Source organism: Porites lutea, chromosome 2, assembly GCF_958299795.1.
Source record: "Porites lutea chromosome 2, jaPorLute2.1, whole genome shotgun sequence".
Lineage (NCBI taxonomy): Eukaryota > Metazoa > Cnidaria > Anthozoa > Scleractinia > Poritidae > Porites > Porites lutea.
Window position 1 is genome coordinate 15,196,015 of NC_133202.1, and position 20,000 is coordinate 15,216,014.

The following is a 20,000-nucleotide window of genomic DNA, read 5'->3' on the forward strand; positions in this document are numbered from 1 at the left end:
ATTTTCGAAAACAGCCTCCATCCTGAGGAAACTTTTTTCTCTTGTCAGTGTCATGTCTTTCGTTTCTTTGAATTTATGCTCCTTGGCAATTCGTCCACGGTTCCCTTGTTTTCATACAATCAAAAAAATAAACAATTTCAAAACCTTTGCGTTAACTATAGAGAGTGTTTCGGCTATTTCCCTCAGCTCGATGAGACCTCGTTTTAACAATGTAATCCTTATTCGAAAATAATTGGGACCTTAAACAGCCAGGACGAGTTTGTCGACGACGACGAGAGAAGACAAGTGAGGTCTGGGTCGAGAACGTCGTCCAAAGCGGCAAAGACAAATGTTTAAGCAAGCTCCTGTTTCGGCTCGTTTCCGAAGTAGGCAGACTGCACTAAATGGCTTCGTTTAAAGAAATACGAGAGTTGCTTCTTTTTAGCATTGAGAACAACACAATTAACGAGGAAGAATTTTTCCTACTCTCCAAAGGATTTAAATCAAACAGAACAGAGCTGGTTTTGTTATCCTATACATTTTACAGGAGTTAATTGCTGGAGGCAAGATTTCCGTACAGTCCCTCTACTACGGATATACGACTCTACTCACGTTGATCAAGTTTACCGGCAACAGTATATACGAAATATAGTGAAAATCTTCCTTTCGAGAGGCGGACATGTACATCTCAAAACATATAAACAAAAAAAAACAGTGTGGATGAGATTGCCGATGCTTCGATAGATTTTCCTTGGGATCTTTAATGGGCCTCTTTCATGCAAGGGTCCCGAGTATCAACACCTTTTCCTTTTCCAGTTAAATAGTGCTTCTGGAAACGGATTGCAGTTCTGAAACATTTAAGGAGAACATAAACATTTTACTTTTACGCACGGGTTCTTTCCCGCCGAAGCCATTGAAAACCACGGCTCACGGTTTACCGAAAATCTCTCGCAATCTTCCTCCAACGGCCCAACCTTCGGCAAAAAGTACAAAAAAGGTTTCCTTTTTTCAAATATTGGTATTAAACAAGGTAAAATGGGCACAGAAACGTCAAAGATTGCTTTGAATGCTCACGTTCACCTGAGGACGGCAAATCAACAGATGTCACGTCCTAAACGCCATATGGACGACATCACTGACATGCGCAGAAGTTGCCGGCTTCGTAAGAACACTTCTGGTCGGCGTCCACTTGGCTTGTCGTCTAGGTTGCTTAAGGTCCCTATTCTCCTAAGTTTTCGCCCCTCATTCACCGCGATGAGGGAACCTTCTCTGTCAGAGTGCGTCCGAAAACCATAGAAACAGTTGATTGACGTCCACGAAAACTCGGGTTTAAACAGAGAGGAAAAAACCCTTCGAGGGCGCGCAAGCGTGTTAGTGGTAACCGCTGTAACTCGGGTTTCCTTTTCTTTTGTTCAAAAACATTCCTTTGGATAATTTTCTTAGTTATTTTTAGAGCATCCAATCATCAATTTGTTGACAAAATTAATTAAACTGAATTTACTTTTTAAGCTTTCACATCTGAATTCAAATTTCGCACTAACCCTGGGTTATCTTAACCCAGCTTTGAACAACCGGGCCCAGTTATCTTTAAAAAGCAAACAGTTGACAACGTTATAGATGTAATCATTAATTTTACAGTATTGGTAATTCCACATGTAGATAATCACTGAAATTTACTATAATATGAAACCGTTACTGGCGAGTCTTCTTAACTCGTGTTGATTAAAGACCCGAGACCACAGTTTTTGTGGTGAACGCCGAGGCACAATGAATTGTGTTTGAACACTGGTTCACTAACACTACACCTCTCAATTCCACACGTTTCAAGGGAATCATCAAAGCCTTCAGTGGAATGTGTGTGCGGCTCACGTGAATACCTTTTCCAGTAATTTGGTCTAGTGTGTTGATTTTAGTGACATGAGTGGCGCTACTGTGAGCTGGTATATAAGTTTTTCCGAATAAATAACATAGAACTAAAATGTTCGTTTGTCCGGTGCCAAAATATCACAAGTCATGATGAAATGGCGGCGTCGAGCTTCACAACTCAGTAGATTTACTCTGTGGCACAACGGACGCCGGGCTACACAACTCGGTAAATTTACTTTGTGGCACAACGGAGGCCGAGCTACACAACTCGGTAAATTTACTTTATGGCACAACGGCCGCCGGCTACACAACTCGGTAGATTTATTTTGTGGCACAACGGACGTCGAGCTACACAACTCGGTAAATTTACTTTGTGGCACAATGGCCTCCGCGCTAAACAACCCGGTTTGATGCATGCACCAGGTCCGACCAGGAGTCGCACACATTTTCAGACAGTGATGAACCATGCTGAAAAATATGAAGCCTTAATCCAAAGTAAAATTTTACTCAGGGTGTTTTACTTCAGCAAACTTTTGAAAGATGAACGCTTTGGAAGATTCAGATCGGTAGTAGACCTTCAGCAAACTCTTGAAATATGTACGGTTTACGAAGATTCAGCAAACTTTTAAAAGATGAACGCTTTACGAAGACAGAATAGCAGACCTCAGCAAACGTTTGAAAGATGAATGAACGCCGAGACATACGAATCACCACGTGAGTTAGCGTGTCAAACTGAGGCAAAACGTAAGCAGCGCCTCAAAGCGAGGCAAATGTGTGTCGACACAAATGCAATCTCAAAAAACCTCGTTTATAAATTGCACAGGACACCCAATAATGCATAGAGCACCCAACAGAAATTAGGGATTGCGTTTTCGTACCTCGAACGCAAATATGGGATGAAACATACTGAGCTTTTAATCGACTTAATACAGGGTGTCCGCTTACCATGAGATCCGCTTTATGCAGGCTTTACTGTATTTTTGCATGAGGGGTGGGGGGTCACATGATTGCAAGCTGTGAAGACCAATAAACTTTGGGACAAACAAGAAAAAAAATCATACAGATCACGCTCAGAGCACACTTGAACCTGCAACATCCTGATTGCAAGCCTGACACACTAACCACATCTAATTTATGTAATAATGGTTGTTATGACATGCAACTGATATTCTGAATGTAGATGGTATTATTAAGGTGCAACATTTGCCCATTAATGATCTTACACAACAAACATGTCTTTAGTTAAAATCAATTCTCCATAACTTACATTGTGTCCAGGACTGTCATGAAGCACCGTAGGAATTTAGTGTCAATTTCTTCACACTTGACAAGCCTAAAATCAGATAAGATACTAACTGTTAAAGAAAAAAAACAAGCTTATTGTATTACTATCATGCACAGAACATGAAATATTGGTACTGAGATTTGTGGGAGGCAGCGTGGCCGAGTGGTTAGAGCGTTGGACTTGCAATTCGGAGGCCCCGAGTTCAAGTCCCGCTCTGACCGTTAGCTGGATTTGTTCACGGTAGTCCCACGTTCAAATCCTCGACCACGCTGTTAAATAGCCAACTGTTCTGCCTCCGGGTATTTGGGATTTTTAATCCTGTTATGTTTGATTATATTTGAATCATTTGTTTTAGTCATTTGCTCGGCCTCACTAGCATAAATGTTATAAATACTGCCGAGGATAAAATTAAAGGAATTATAAGGGTTTTTTATTCTTCCATTTTGAAGTGATGTTTGCACAAGATTAAGATTTCAAAGAGCAGATGGAAGGGAAGCAAGGAAGAAGTTAATAAGAGTTGATACATGATTAAGATGGACACTTCCTTACATCTCACTCCATAAACTAGAGGGAGGATGGTTACAAACTTTGGGCCCAAATGTTTCTGGGATTGTTAGGTGGACGAGCTTTAGTACTGTTACGGTTGATTGTATCCAAGGCAACCATAATCCAATCATAAAGAATGCTTCTCTACAAAAATGATCTCAGAAATTGTTGCACTAAAATTTTCTGATCATTCCCCATTAAGTTTATGCAGTATTACATGTGAAAGAGAGAGTAATGTTCTGTTGTTGATGTTGTTTTTGTTAGAGAAGAGGGTTACAGAAAAGATCAACACAATATATATGTCAAAAAGAAACATACAACTTGTCACTCTGGTCAAATGTGGAGTAGACAGCGGAAAGAACAACAGCAACTAGATTAGGAAGGACACGAGGATGTGGACATGCAGCTCCAGGACTGTGAAGGCTATGGAACATAAAAACATGATCAAATGAGTTTCACTTAATGAGTCAGTATCATGTTTAACTGTAACAGGCAGTAAAGCCTAGTACTAGGAGAGGTAGTCAAAGGTATTTGCAAGAGTCTCATGTTTTGCTCATCAAAGGTTTAATACCGTTGATGCATGTTAAAGATACCTTTGGAAAATTCCAAGCCATATTTGACCACTTTGCTCAAATCTTTGAAGCAAAACAGAGTTTTTTTCACCTTATACAACAGGCCAAAATGGGCTTTACCGCTTAACACAATATGCAAAGGTGATTTAGTGTAATGCAATGTGCATCAGGACAACAATATTATCTTGGGAGCTATAATTATAATGAAATTTCAGTAAATAAAACAGATTGATTGACATTTGGTATCATCACTATATAACACCTGCCCTGGTCTCGCAACTCTGACTTTCAATGGTTGATGAGTGATCATAGAGCCCTGATCAAATTAAAATCTACTCCTTATGGGATGAAATTTAGCTACTGATACCCTTACAGACGGAATACAATGATTCGTTACTTCTTCAATGTTTACATGAAAAATCAAGAATCACACAAAAAAAACCGACCCCCACTATTTCATCAAGTGTAAAATGGTTAGTTTACACAAATCTACAACAACTGATGTGCTCTAACAACAGGAAGCCCAACAATTCACTTGACAAGAAAACTGTATGCCTGAAAGAACATGCACACTAACTAACCTCTTCACAAATTCTCTAACAACATCTGCATCTTCACCTTTACAGAACAATGTATAAATATAATCCTGAACAAACATTCGAAGATGGGGATATTTACCAAAATCCTGTGGAAGACAAAAAATGAACCTACAGGCCGTTGCCAAATGGAGAAAGAGGCACCACAAGAAAGAATCTTGATTTTTCCTTACAACTCATTCATGCCAACACCTGCAGGTACTTTTGTTTTCTTGAGATAACTTGCAAAAGCCAAGTCAAAACAAGTCAAATGTTTAGTTAGTTGGCCAACTAGTTATATAATAGGCAAGGTTGCTCTAACTTTTTATAGATTAGATATTGCTTATTCTGTCTCAAGGAAGATTGTGAGGTGTGTTGAAATAGCTTGTTTACCACTAGCATGCAAACACTTTCACATACTTGAGTAATACATGCAAAACTAGGCAGGGTTCCTATTTATAGCTGAGGACTGTTAAAAGCAGATGGCCTTTGACATTTAGTTGGAGTAAACAAAAAGCCTACAATGTAACTAAATAGCAAATGCAAGAAATTCTAAAAAATAATAATAACCGTTCAACGTTCAAGGATGTGTTGAAGGGAAGGGGAGAAAAAGAGAGCGCTTCAAGCTCTGAAACTTTAATTTTTTAAACCCAGGGTTCCCAGCATAATATTACAATAATTTTTACACAAAACCTACGATCTCCTAGTTGCCTAAAGGTAAAGGCAATCAACAAGGCTATCATGGGCTGCCACAGAACATTACCCTGACTTTCTGTCCCTTTTCATGTGTGCATCTGCGTTTGGCTTGGGTACGTATACCTGGCATAAAGAGTGTAGCTGCTTGTACACAACAAGATGATTTTTTCCTAGGTGTGGGGTTCTAATCTACAATGACCTTCTGGTAGTGTGTGTTTCAGCTGGTCATCACTGAATGACAGGGCTTCTGATATTCTGCGATGTTGCAATTTCGCATAACTGACCTCAAATTGCAACTTTTCACAGAATTCGTGAAAAATCACACAACTTGTACAAAATCGCATAATTTGAGAAATTTAAAAGGAAATATTCACTTTAACTTACGTTTTTCCACAATTTAAACGAAAAGAATTAAAAGAATTATTATTTTCTGTAAGTGGCGGACCAATGGCAATCGATATATTCTTTGAAGCTGTCCTTTGATCCGCCAATATTTTCAATGTAAGTATCAACACGAGAACAGTTCGATAGTCTCAAGATGTAGTTGTTTTTCGATATTTTCGCTGAACATGGATAAGTTTGATGTTAAAACGCCGAGTGTTTTTTCGCAGCAGAAAAAAGATCGCACCTTCCTGTAAATATAAGTCCAAAAGATAAGGCAAGAATTTATCCCGACGGTACATTCACACATTCATGTGGGTCTGATGTTTTGCTCTTCATGTAACATTGTGGTCGATCATCTGCGAAAGTGTGCGATGGACAAGAATCGGTCTATCCTTTACCAGGGAATGATTTAGACTGGTACCAGCTTAAGCAGAGGGTGTCCAATTTTACTCTAGGTTTGACTGTATTCGTATGGTAAAGTGTATTGTTTGGACATCATTGATCAATGCATAGCTTCAAATGTAACAAGTTTGCATAGCCCACAGAAACATTTCTATATGTAGTTTGTTCATTGACAAGTTATTTTTGTTTTGTTAGGTATGCATGGTTTGTTGAGGCAGACTCTCAAAGTAATTGAAACTTATTAATAAAAGGCCACTTGCACTAAGAGTTCACGTGACTAATGCTTCCTTTAAACAATGAGTTGGAATCTTGCTGATGCCAAAAATTGATAGAGCACATAAAAATTATCTTACACCCGAAATTTGAAAGGAAACGCATTTAAGGGAGATATTTTATGGCACTTTGATTTTTCAACAAAGTAGTATGATTTGTATTAGCCACCATGTTGGGGGGCATACTCTTGCCCTCCAACATGGCGGCCAAAACTACTTTTTGCTTATATCTTGTTAAACGTTTGATAGTTTCGCTCAGATGTACTGTAAACGTTACTACATCATCTTTCAACATTTTCCTTAAAGTTTAAAGTTTTTTCCTTAAAGTGGAAAATTTGTGTTCAGAAAGAGATAATTCATAATTTTAAAAAATCACATTTTTGGTCACGTGACCAGCTACGAACTTACTCAATTTAAGAAAATGCTGCGGGTTTCAAAAACCAAATCACTGCCATTTTGTTTAAGATATGACCCATTAATCGTTTTTCGAAAGAAAAATCATATAACTTTCATTTTCATAAAAACTATGTCACATGTCCTCTTAGAGCAAATGGCCTATTGACCTGTGAAACAGCAAAGTTGACAAAGTTGACAAAGTTGACTTAATTAACAGTTCTCAGATGCTTTTATTGTTTCTTTATGCTGTACACTTGCAAAATTTGTTGGCTATAACAAGGTTTCATTATATCCAGGTTCTTTTCTGTATATTTTACTATTACTAGGGTAAAGAAAATTGTTCGTTATACCGAGGACTTCATTATATAGATATTTAGTATATACACACTCAGTGTTCTTGGTAATTCAAGCAATCTGATTGGTTAGCTATCTCGGACTATGACGTTATATTATATTCACCGCGTTAGGCGGTGAATATATATAAAGCAGAAAAAAATCGCTGTCGTGAACTGGGTGTTTTGCCAAAGTTTCATAGTAAAGCCTTTTTGAAAATACACGAATATCCAAGTGCTGATGACTTTGAAGACAAGAAAAGAGTTCATGGTGTTTAAACAGCGTGATTTATTGTGAAGTGGTTTACTTTAGCTGACTTTTTGTACGCTCGAAGCTATGTTTACCACTACAGAGGAAAACGAGGTCGCTTTGTCACTGTTTTGTGCTTTCGGGATTTTCTCGCAAGACCAATTTTGCCTATAAATAGAAGTTAATTTATGGAGAAAAGAGGAAGGCAAATATTTTCGAAAATCGTACGTGCCAGCAAGTTAACAAGGCCAAGAACTTTGGAGATAAACAACGCTCACCTTGATCGTAGCCGCTGTTGACAGCATTTGCAAGAAGCGACAAAGAAAACTTTCTCATTCACGGTGAGTTGACAGAAACAAATAAAGCTCTACTTTTTTTCTCAGAATTGGGTAGCAATTTAAATTTTCGGCGTTTTCTTTTAAACCGTTGATGCTAAAGCTTACAAAACTCGATACAAAAAGATTAAAACAATCATTTGTCATGTTTGAAGATACTGTAAAGATCTAACTTTTGCGCGTCCACTGTTTACGGCTTCGTGTTCACGCATGAATTCACCCGTCAATAAAACTAATCGTTTTTTAATGGTTTCCTTTCTGATTCTGTTGAGATCACTTCGTGTGAATACACTAAAACAATTATTCACCTCAGGCTCAGTTAATATTGTTGAATAATCCCCTCGACTTCGTCTCAGGGATTATTCAACAATATTAACTGAGCCTTCGGCGAGCTTCCACTTTAATTGCCTGTTGGTCAGCAAAAAAGTAGTTTTCCTCCTCGGAGACCCTATAACACAGTGTCAATTAGCTAAAGAAAAATCGCATAATTTGCCGCATAATTGACCTTTCTTGCCGCATAATATACCTTGAAAATGCTGCATAATTTCCGCCTTTTTTCGCACCCTATCAGAAGCTCTCTGGATAACTTAAAGGAATGGGCTCTGTTGCATAAACCAACCAAAGACTATTTTTTTTGCAACCATTTCCTTTGTTCTAGAGGATTTTCACACACAGCATGACAGATAACTTGGTCTACGACAAATTAACGAGCATAGGAAACACGAAGAGAGCATGGGAAAGCTGTTATGAATAAAAGAAACAGTTGCTGAAAAGTTGCACTTTCCGTAAGTTTTAGTCGCTTTATGCATCTGGGCCCTGGCCCCACTGCAGATAAGTTCAAAAATGGATATAATGCTACCACTCTAAAACGAAAAGCTCTATATAGTAAATAACGCAGGTTTTCCATACACATAACCAGTCAGTTGGCGATAAATATGGTGGAAACTATCCAACCGTTGACCAATCAGGGCTTGGTCTTATAGAAAAGTGTTTGCTTCACATTGTCTGTGGATATACCGTAAAATTCCGAAAATAAGCCCCGGTGTTTATATTTTTCAAAGGCCCTTTTTGAGGGGCTTATTTCTGGAGGGGCTTATATAATATTCGGAGGGGCCTATCTACGGAGGGAAATTTGCGTTTCAAAATCGATTGGGCTAGCCTTATGGTTGGAAGGAAATTTACCGGTTTTGCCTTTTTAACTCGTAGGGACGCGCGAGCGTACCACGAGTTATTGCAGGGACAGAGATATGCAAATGAGTCACTCGCTCACTCGTAGTAGACGGACTTCGTAATTAATCGGGTCCGAACTCGAGAGTGCGAAGATCTAACGCTTCCGAAGAAGCACGCGCTCTTGAAGTTCGGTGGGATCAAATTCTTCGCTGAGAGCGTGCATCGTTCGGCGTTCGCTGCTCAGACTCAGAGTTTTCTTTATGGCAAATTTTCTACAGCACGGTTAGAGGTCTTACCAAACTTAAGACACGCAGGAGTCTTTCAAATGAGTACGATGGTTAACTTGGGGATTGGATTTCAAGAGCCTTTGACTCGTCCAGGCGTTAGACTTGACGAGAAAATGAGCAATTACTCTTCTGACTCCGAAAGATCACGGGGGATATACAAATTCCAGCTCGCTGGAAAGTGATCTGAAAGTAAGCAAAGGTCATGCCATGCTATTCTTAATAACCTGCATGGGCTGAAAATGGATGTCATTTTGCCCATTAGCTTCAAAATAACAGCAGAAATCGAGATAAGAAACATATGTTTTGCCTCCTACTTCGTTGACGAAGTGTATCGGCTTTGTCAAGCACATGTTATTTTGTTCATTCGTTGCCATGAAATGCGTTGACATTATTTTTTCATTGTCAATAGCTCGGTTAATGCGGCTCGATCATACTGAACGAATTTGCTGGCGGAAGTTCCATAGATAACGCATTAACTTAAAGAGTTTTCGCCAGAGTGATGTAATCAGCCTTCGTGGTGTAGTGGTAAAGTAAAGTCGCATACAGCCGAAGGTTCCGGGGTTCAAGTCCTGCTTTGTACCGTTCTTTTTTAATCTTCTTCCTTTCTTTTTTTCCCGTTTTTGGCTTGTTTTGTTTGCTTATTTGTTTTTTTGCTTTTCTATAAACATGTACCTAAATAACCGTTATTTAATAAATGCAATAAACAAAAAGAAAAGTATTGTGTTTGCAGAGCAAAGATAGTATATTAAATATATTGTACATGGATAAACAATCTGAATTTCTATCATTTCCTACAATTTACTGTGGGAAAACCAGAGTTGATAACCATTTGATCATTTTCTAAACAATGTTCCCACGAGTTGACGATAGGCTTTCTTTGATTTTACTTTGTATTTGAGGGCAATTTCCAAGTACAAGTCCCCGGGGGGGGGGGGGGGGGGGGGCTTATATTTGGAGGGGCGATTTAACGGAGGACTTTCTGCGTTACGAGTTTGGGGGGCTTATATTTGGAGGGGCTTATTTTCGGAATTTTACGGTAATAGGTGTTTTAGTCCGGTGATAGCATGCCACCCAGACAGAGTAGAAAAATATCCTTGTCGTTTTATGCTTCTGAAAATACATTAACCTCACCCAGTAGCCACTATCTCTACCACATGTTATAAAAGTCAGTAACTTCTTTGGAAAAGCCCATCTCAAATCTCAGCCTTTAAAATAGTGTCTATAAGGCAAGCTACAAATTTAACTTAATAATACTGGCCAACCTATGCTGTGTACGCACATAAAAGTCAAAGTAAGAGTCTTACCATGTTGTGCTTAAGGATTCTGTGAGCAGCTGGAAGGAAAACATCTAGTATTTCACTGTTACAAAGTTGACCTTTGCAGTGCTAGAGCAAATAACAATAAGATGTTAACTATTTCAACAAAAAAATTTCTGTCTATTCTGATAACAATATTGTTTTTAATATTATAATTTTGTAAACCGTAGCCACATTCCACCCCAGTGAGCATGCACAACGAAATGAGGTCGAGCATGGAGGACACTTTAAAATACATCACCGTATTTTGTCATCCCATGCCTCTAACTGGTATCCATGTTCACAGGAATGCAATAAAAGCAGATGATCAAATTTTGACCATACAAAAACAGGGCTGTCATTAAGGGATAGGAGCTGAAGACTTCTGCCTGCTAACTATGAATGGGACCCCTGGCTACTTTTATAGGAAACAAGACATATGAGTGCGTGAACTCAGCCTTCTTTTAATTTATTGATAGAAAAAAAATGAAAATGTGCAACAGGTTATTATGGTACTACAACCCATGTGAATTTTGATGATGATTGATATGAATAAATGGAAAAAAAATACTAGTCCCTAGCAAAACAGACTGGAAAGACAAACATTCCATAGGGTTGCACTTGACCATGAATGCATGCATAACAATGTAATGAGTAGTAAACGAACATTTTGAGGACCAAAACGTTAAAATAACACCCTAGTAGTATAATATGAAGAAGATTTTGGTTGGAATAATTATGCCAGATTTTATTTTGGTTGCTGATCAAAGTGATACATGTAACTGTAGATGCTAAGGGACGGACCTTGCCTAGTCCCTAGGCCTCATTATTCCGCGCGGCCAAAGCGTTTCGGGTCACGTGGTCCAAGCGAAAACGTGAGGCCTGGACAAAAATCCTCAAAAGCTGCCTCGTACCCAGACGTCTCCCTCTCGATGAAAATGTGCGCGCAAGGGAAGGCGGGAAGGAGACAACGGGCTTCGCCTGCCGTCTGTACCCTTCCCATGGTCCCTTGCGCTTCATCACCAGTCGCTCGCCTCTACCTTGCGAAAAACGAAGCGCCTGCGGAGGAGGCTGCCTCAAAAGTGAGACAGCTCTCTGGCGATGGTAAACAAGACCAGTGTTTCGCATTTCAAGGTTAAAAATACACCTCTTAAACACACAGATGACAAAGAAAACTTCAAAAGAATGCTTAGTTTTCTTCAAGTTGACATAGAGAGGCTTTTCTTTATAAAATTGTCCTTCGAGGAATTCAAAATATACGAAATTTTCATCACGGCCGATCGGAGCGCTTGGCCTGTTTTGAAACGCCACCAAGCAGCGAAGCTTTTGAAGAATTTTCAGGTACATTTTGTACTCTATAGTCAAGAAAATTACGTATTTGTGAATATTTTATATTAAGACGTTTTATACTTTTTGAGATCAGCTTGAGCGCCCTGATTTGAGATTTGTGTTGAATAATTTTTGCCATGTGCTCAGCCAAATTTACTTGCGAGAACGGATCATCGAGCCAAATTTGTGTTACGCGAATCGCTTTTAAGGATTAATTTATGGGCCTCTAGATAAAAATTTTCCGAGAAATAATTTCTCTGTCTGTTGTTGTGTGTTCTTTCATTGATTAACATTAGCTCAAAACAAGATCCTGAGACAACGCATGCAAGTTTAATTTAATGCCTCTCACATTAATACACGCATCATTTCCGTGAATGTCGGCGAATTCTATAGGATTTTTACTTTTAGATTCAGTTTCTGGGCACTTTTTGATACGCAGTTAATGAATTCTATTTGAAAGTATGATTTCTCTGATTATTCAAGATTTGAGGTCTAAGTTTACAACACAGAGGCCGGGTCAATATTGTTTTTACTTTGAAAATTCGCGAGCGGCAAACTCCGATAGCTCAGTTGGAATGATGAGATTGAAGGAGCAGTATCAATCTTCATAGGACTATGAATAACATTCTGATGACTTTTCAAAGCCCGTCGGCAAAAGTCGATCCCGCAAATATCCACAAGGGTTGTTAAAAAAATCAAAATCTCCTGCTGCTTACAACATTGAATTTCAAATAGCAACGCACGCATGCGCATTTTGTTTTTGACTAGGCGTTTTCCGCCCGTTCGCCTCGGATACGTCATCGAAATGAATTGACCGATAGGGACTGAGAAAACGCCGTACAGGGACTAGGCAAGGACGGACCATGGATGGGGGCCGGTGGGGAATTTTGAGCTGCATGAAATTTCAATGTTTCTTCGTTAACAATTCCCTTGCATTAATTTTTTGGGGGGCCAGTGCAGAAATATTTTGGGGGCTACTCGGCGCGCATGAATTTTTTTTTAAAATAAGATAATTCCTTTCACGAATATTTTTTGTTGTATGTTAATGCCCCCCCCCCCCCCCCCCCACACACACACACACACACACACCCCTTCTTCCCATAACTTTTCTAATGGCCAGTCCCTAAAACGCTACCAGTGTGTACCTCATTGGGGATAATCCCCAAACCAATTAAATACAGAAGATTATAATCGATTTTTCAACCCTTTTCATTGCAAGCATGAATGTACAGTAGAAAATTTTGGCACTTCTAACAATGTTAGATCGATCAAAATGGAGTTTTGCAAGATCAAAACAGTCTGTTGAAGAAATTTACAAAACTCCCACTTTCCTTAAATTTAACAGTAAGCATAAAATGCCCATTTTTTACGTAATATATCAAACATGAGATGCAGTGTTTCATCACCAGATGAAACACCGAGAAGAGAGTTGAAAATACGACGCGCAGCGGAGTATTTTTGACGAACTTCGAGGTGTTTCATCTGGTGATGAAACACTGTGTCGAATGTTTGATATTTCTTCTCAAACAAAATCATTTTTGAAGGAGAAATTAAGGATGCAAATACTAAGCAGTGTTTCATCCGATTTCCAAACACTCATTAAACATTAATTTCCTTTGTATTTTCTTAATGAATTATTAATAAGTTTGAGAAAGTGCTATAAATGTAGTCTTCGATTTAACTTAACAATGAAATGTTGCTCGGTCGATCAAAATCATGGCAAATTTAGCATCAAACAACTAAACCATAACACTACCACTGACAAAAAAGCTGCCTCATCTTCTTTCACCTCGATAACGTTTCGTGGGTATTTTGCCTCTAAGCCAAAGAATTCGAATGAAATCGACCTTGTGATATTTCGCCAGAACACGCATGTTTCTTAAAGAGAAGATGTCAGAAGACAAAACCAAGCCCCGACCTTCACTCAGCTCTTCCTAAAAGGAAGGCTGAGTAAATAGATGGATCGATCGATTTGCGCTTTGTTCGTTGACTTTGTTCTTTTGTTTTTGTTCCATTATGAAATGGCAACAAAAAATTAAGTTCATTTTTTACAAAAGGGAGAATGGCAGTTGAATCTGAAAAGCACGAAAATGTTCATTAGAGTTGTTGAAAGTCTCAATGCCATAGTTTGACCTAAACCATTTTTGAAATGACCCAATTTAAAAGGTCATATGGGACATATGACCCACTTTGACCAATTTCTAGATTGAACAATGCCTGCCTACTTATTATATTTACCCTGCAGCCACTTGATATCTAAGTGACAGCCCTGCTTAAGGTGATCTGAAATAACGCACTGCTTCAAGTGATGGATAACTGTGTAGTTACCTTGCCAAAAAAAGCGCACACTTCAGGGGAGAGCTGAATGTACTCCAGAAAAGGTGCAAGTGTCTTAAAATCGAAAAATATAGAAATATTTAACACAGACAACACGAACAATGTTAAAGGACAGGCATTCAAAACAAACAATTATCCTAACAGTACACTCTTCTGCCAGCACGATAAAACTGAAATGATTGGTTGAGGAGATTTCAACTAATAAATAAAAACGAACCACAATGGGTAAAAATAATCAGCGAATTACTGTATGATACAGAAATGATAATCTTTTCCCAAATTAAAGCCTATTAACAAAATACATATTACCCTAGCAAGAAGAAAATAATCTTCCAAATCTGCACGACTGTTTCAAGTTTTTTAACTTGGAAAACTTGGACAAATTTTCACTTGATATATATCCTTCCTTTTGCAGGAAACTTCCAAACCTCGTTTTAAACGAACAACCACAAACTCAACAATTCTCCTATGTTGTATTTTGTTACATCGCAGCGTCGTGTCAAAAACTTTCCCGGACAAGTTGGGCAACCTAAAATTTTTCAAGCTTTCTTGCTGTCAACATGACTGGCTGCAAGTTAATAATGATTGGTTCTCATGTGACATTTGACGTGACAGTGTAGGCCCCAAAGGAGCGAAGCTATTTGGGGGCGTTTAGTAAAATGTCTGGGCTAAGCGCCAGACATTTTCTTTCCTTTCCCACCCTTCCCCTGCTCCTACTTTTTTGCTCCTTTTTGCCTCGCACGTCTTTCGTGCTTGCCTAAAGGAAACAAAAACGACTGCTAGCGTCGCAGGCTAATGTCCCGGGGGGGTACTTTAGGAATTTCTGGGTGGGGATGTGCCGCTGGGACCCTGGAACCCTTAACCTATACCAGAGCTAGTTCAGCTGAATTTTGCTACCCTATACTAGAGTAAACTCCCCAAATCCCCCCTATCCTAGAGTAGCTGTTTCCCTTGTCCAGATAAAATCTTCAACCAACTGATCAGTTTCCTGAAAAATGATACCCTATTCTAGACCCAAAAGCTCTGATTTATATACCCTATCCTAGAGTAAACTGCCTGAAAACCATACCCTTCACAGCGGCACATACCTATATAGCCCATATATGGCAGTACCCCCCCCCCCCTTCCCGGGGCTAATGTTTGCCTATCACAAAGGCGGAGGGAATCAAGATTAAAATCTTTTGCAGCAGCACATAATTATTTAACAATTATTCCAGCAACAAGGCGCGTAGAGCCAAGTTGGCTATAACTACCTCATATCCAACGAGAGCAAATGGAATAATTGTTTTATTAAGTTTTTTTTTAAACTCCAAACGTGTGGTTATTACAACTGAATTTTAGAAAATTTTATTTCAAATATTACAAAACGACCGGATATTAATGAAACTTCCGGTAAACCAAGGGAAAATCACATGACATGTGCACCGTTTGCGAACTTAGTTGAATGAAAAACCTGAAAGGTAAGGACGCTGTGCCTAAATTATTCTTGACAAGTACTGTTTGCGCTCTCCCTCGCTGTGACTGTGGAATTTGACGCTGGATAGGTCGACCTGATTCCACTTCAATTTCGTTTTCTTCCTCCACTGAATCGGAGCTGCACAAAGACCCAGCTTTATTAATCAATTTGTAGTTCATGGTTGTTGTTGTTCAATGCAGGAAAGCCGCTCGTTGTAGGATTCACTTGAGGCCCGTTATGGTCCGTTATAGACTTGCGAAAGTGTTAAGAAGTGTACACGTAAAAGCTTTTCAAACACGCAAAAAATCTGGTCTTGAAAACTTACTCCTGCAAGGACTTGCAAGCCATTTTGACAATTTGAAACTTTGTTGTTGTTATTGTTACATAATCAGCTCAACGTACGGAAGAATTACGCTTATAATTTCTTCGGAGTACCATTAAATAATTTCAAATCAAAGTTTGTGGCTCTTTTGTCACTGCCGGTATGACATTTTTTGTTGTTTTTTTTTTCTGTTATTTCGTCGGTAGAAATCTTGCAAAATTTACTTTTTTCGGCCGCCTTGTCCGAGAGAAATTTTGTTGTTTTCCATATAAGGTCAAACTAAGGTATATGAGCTGATAACCGAGATTGAGTGAACCATCAGAATGCTAGAAATGCATTACCCAAGGTTGAAAATTTAATTAAATTTGATAACTCTAATACCTATTGAGATCAGGTGTTCAGGCTGTACAATAGACACAAAATGACGAGTTCTTACTTTGAGTTCCCTTGTCAGAGCTTCGGGGTCACTGGATTTTGATAATATAATGCTTTTGAACCTTGACCAGTTAACCTGAAAATTCCAGAATAAAATAATAATATTTTTCTTTTAATTCATAAAAATATGTCCTTGATAATGCAGTTACTTAAAGGGAGGCAAGGATGAGCACAACATAAACAGGTTGTTGAAAAAGCTTACAACAATTACACAGATGCCAACCTCCTGAGAACTAAAAATCTGAAGACTTAATACCCACCCACATACGCTGATACTGTAGGTAGGAAAATAGACCCAGTCCACGTATTATTATCATTAAATAATCATAATAATCATAATAATTTACTTTTACCTTAAAGTGAAGCACAAGGGCCAATTATCATAAAGACAAAAGAGAAAATATTCGATGCCATTTTGGAACAAGGTTCATGGCAACAATGAACAGTACATCCAACCTAACTTGTGATCAGGTGTTCTATTCATTTTTCTTCTGGGGGAACATGAAAGTCACCTGCCCAAATAACCTCTCTAAAAATGGCCAACCCCACAAAAATTAATACAAAATAAAGCCATTTACCCATCCCTTGGGTGGCCCTTATGGTGAGGTTGGCTCATAATGCACAACTACTGCAATATTCAAAATGACTACAACAGTCACCCCTGGAAAACATAAATACAGCAAAAGGCAACATACCTTCCATTTTAATGAGTGTAACCACTGATCTCTCAAATACGCATTAGATGCCTGCCACATATCGATAATATTGCTTCAATATTAAAACCACAGGACTGCTCAAATGTAAGTTACCACCCTCTCATGAGACAAAAGCCTTAAGAAGGAATCCATCAGGAAATTGAGTAATTCTAATTTTCAGTGGACAAAAACCAGTACCAGAATAATTTAAACAATATTGCATTCTTTTTTACATTTTTCAAGGACTACAGATAATTAATTTGTTATCTGTAATAACACCAAAGACTATTTCTCATGGGAGCCCAAGAAAATAAATGTCCAATTTCACAAGAATTGTGAAAACCCAGGTACAATTCTGAAAATTTTGTGTGTAATATGTCATTTGTGAAATTTGACATTCATTTTCTCGGGCTGTCATAAGAAATTTTCTTTGGTGTTATTACAGAGAACTAATTACATCTATAGCCCTTGAAAAATGTAAAAAAGAATACAATATTGTTTAAATTATTCTGGTACAAGGTTTTTGTCCACTTAATGTCACTATTTTCCTTAAGACAGGCATGAAAAGGTAACACAACTAAATAGTGCACGTAGGCAAATAAGACAATAACTACAAGATGGAGTAATAAGGGGGGAACACAGCCCTGTGGCAGGTTCTGGCGGCTTCAGGATTTACGCACAGCAAAAACATGAGCCTCATATATTGCCCCTACCGTGAGGTAGGACAAGAGCATTGGCAGAGCCTTTCTTATGTCCCCAGCGCTGTATGGGCTGGATCGGGCAAGATTAAGGCAAATGAATAAGATGGCAAGACACAAGCAATGCCAAAAGCTTGGGGAAGTCGCAACACAGACTTAACCGCACCACAAGGAGTGACCCCCCAAACAAACAACAAAACTCCTCCAAAGGGAGGGAGGGTGGGTAACAAAAGTAGTCACTGTTTGCTTTCATACAAGCTAGATGAATAATGACCAGGTGTGAAATAGCAGAACTTTAATAGCTAAACAGTGTCTCAAATCTCGACCAATAGATACAGTTGTACCATACGCTACCTAGTCTTATCATGATTAAAGTCTAGCCATAAATAGGGCCTTGGAAACAGGGACCAATCTGCGCAATGCTAAGAAAAATATGATGACAAACATGCAACAAATTGGTCAGGTTCTAGCCATGAACAGCTTTTGTTTGTATCTTAAAATTAGTGCGCTTTCATTCATGAATAAGGCTTTAAAAATACAACCAAACATACATTGGGGCAGGCTACCTTAGCCTAACCCCCCCCCCCCCCCCGGGACTTCATGTTCCATTAACTGCACTATGAAAATTAAAACGATTTTACTCAATTTCCCAATGGATTCTGTCTTGAGAGAGAGAGAGTTGAAAAACAGTAAGTATCAAAGCGTCTTTAGATTTTTGCTGACTTAATGACAAAAACACTTATGTGCACAACTGTTCCAGTCATGAAACTTTAGACCTCCCATTCCTCGGCTAGTCATCTTCTATAACAGAACATGGTTGTCATATTTGTTGCAGCCTGGGGAGGTTTGGGGGCATGCACTTATTTGAAGGGGTTCTTGAGAAATATTTTTATCATCAAGCAGAGTGCTTATTAGAAGGGGGGCACTTACTTAAAGGAGGGCACCAATTGGAGCACTTATGTAACTGCCAACTTTTTGTGAGTCAGATAATTTATGCTTGAGATATTTGTCTTGTCAAGACTGGATTTCTGAAAATATCCCCACTACTCCTGTAGATTTCCAGTGATTTAGACTTAAACGTTAGCAAAAACGTTCCAAGCTGTTCTGATGACCCTCAAGCACTTCCAAGCCTATTCTAAAAGGCAACTAGCACGTTGTGATACGATAAGGACACGACAGGCAACATTAAGTGCCTTTCTGGGATATTTTTGGGAAAATTGATTTGAATTTTACTATTAATAATGTGTCTGGATTTCTGAGCAAGGCATGAGAAATCATCCTTGGCAGAGACTGATGTCTGCAGGCTTGAGATTTGTGCATAATGCAATGTATAATGCATGGAGTACAAACAGTACTGACCTTAAGCAATACAGAGCCATCTGGGATTATTACTTTCATACAATAGTGTTGTCCTGTCTCCCATCTGTTGACTGTGTAGGCATCCTGTATTTCTTGATATGACAATGGAACTTCCATAAACCCTACACTCTAAAGAATGAACAAGCAAAAAATCTGTAAAGCCAGGGCCAAACAGTCACAATAGTTGGCAAAAGTTTCAACAAACATTAGGGAAAAGGGCACAATCTACACTGCAAAGGCTAAACCAAGTGACCGCCATGGAAGCCTTGTACTAAGCAAATAACACGGAGCTGATGCAAGCAAGGCTGACTGCACTTGCACCACCAGACTGGCCACTGACCCACAACAAGAGACTGTGCTCCTTGTTGCAAGCAACAAGAGGAGCCCGCAGACTATTCTTGGTCAACAGTACTTTATGAACTGTACAGCAAGGTTTTTCCAAAAACTGTCTACATTCTTGGGATGCTCGTGTTGTATCAATACGCATGGTATGTGGCCACAAAGGCCCTGATGTTGAGTTTAAGGTCCATCTGATGTCACAGTAATCATGTGAATGCACATGAGAGTGATGCAACAATCACTATTCAATTCCCAAGCACACATAATTCAGGTACACAAGTCCTATACTATAAAATGTGACTGACCTTCAACATGGATTAAAACTTAGAATTCTGAAGATAAATCTTTGAGCAAAGGAAAACATTTTCTTATGACTCGTAATGGCTAT

General features: G+C 38.9%; 1 protein-coding gene across 1 annotated transcript in view; it reads right to left on the reverse strand.

Annotated features, from left to right (window-relative positions):
- Nucleotides 1-20,000, reverse strand: part of LOC140925691 (C-Maf-inducing protein-like) — a 46,109-nt gene that overhangs the window by 23,065 nt on the left and 3,044 nt on the right. The window contains exons 3-11 of the mRNA XM_073375591.1: nucleotides 19,274-19,402; nucleotides 17,217-17,267; nucleotides 16,523-16,597; nucleotides 14,300-14,362; nucleotides 10,652-10,732; nucleotides 5,587-5,642; nucleotides 4,830-4,955; nucleotides 3,995-4,099; nucleotides 3,113-3,178 (exon numbers count right to left, since the gene is read on the reverse strand). Coding sequence (XP_073231692.1) covers nucleotides 3,113-3,178; nucleotides 3,995-4,099; nucleotides 4,830-4,955; nucleotides 5,587-5,642; nucleotides 10,652-10,732; nucleotides 14,300-14,362; nucleotides 16,523-16,597; nucleotides 17,217-17,267; nucleotides 19,274-19,402 — 752 coding nt within the window. The remainder of the gene's footprint in view (nucleotides 1-3,112; nucleotides 3,179-3,994; nucleotides 4,100-4,829; nucleotides 4,956-5,586; nucleotides 5,643-10,651; nucleotides 10,733-14,299; nucleotides 14,363-16,522; nucleotides 16,598-17,216; nucleotides 17,268-19,273; nucleotides 19,403-20,000) is intronic.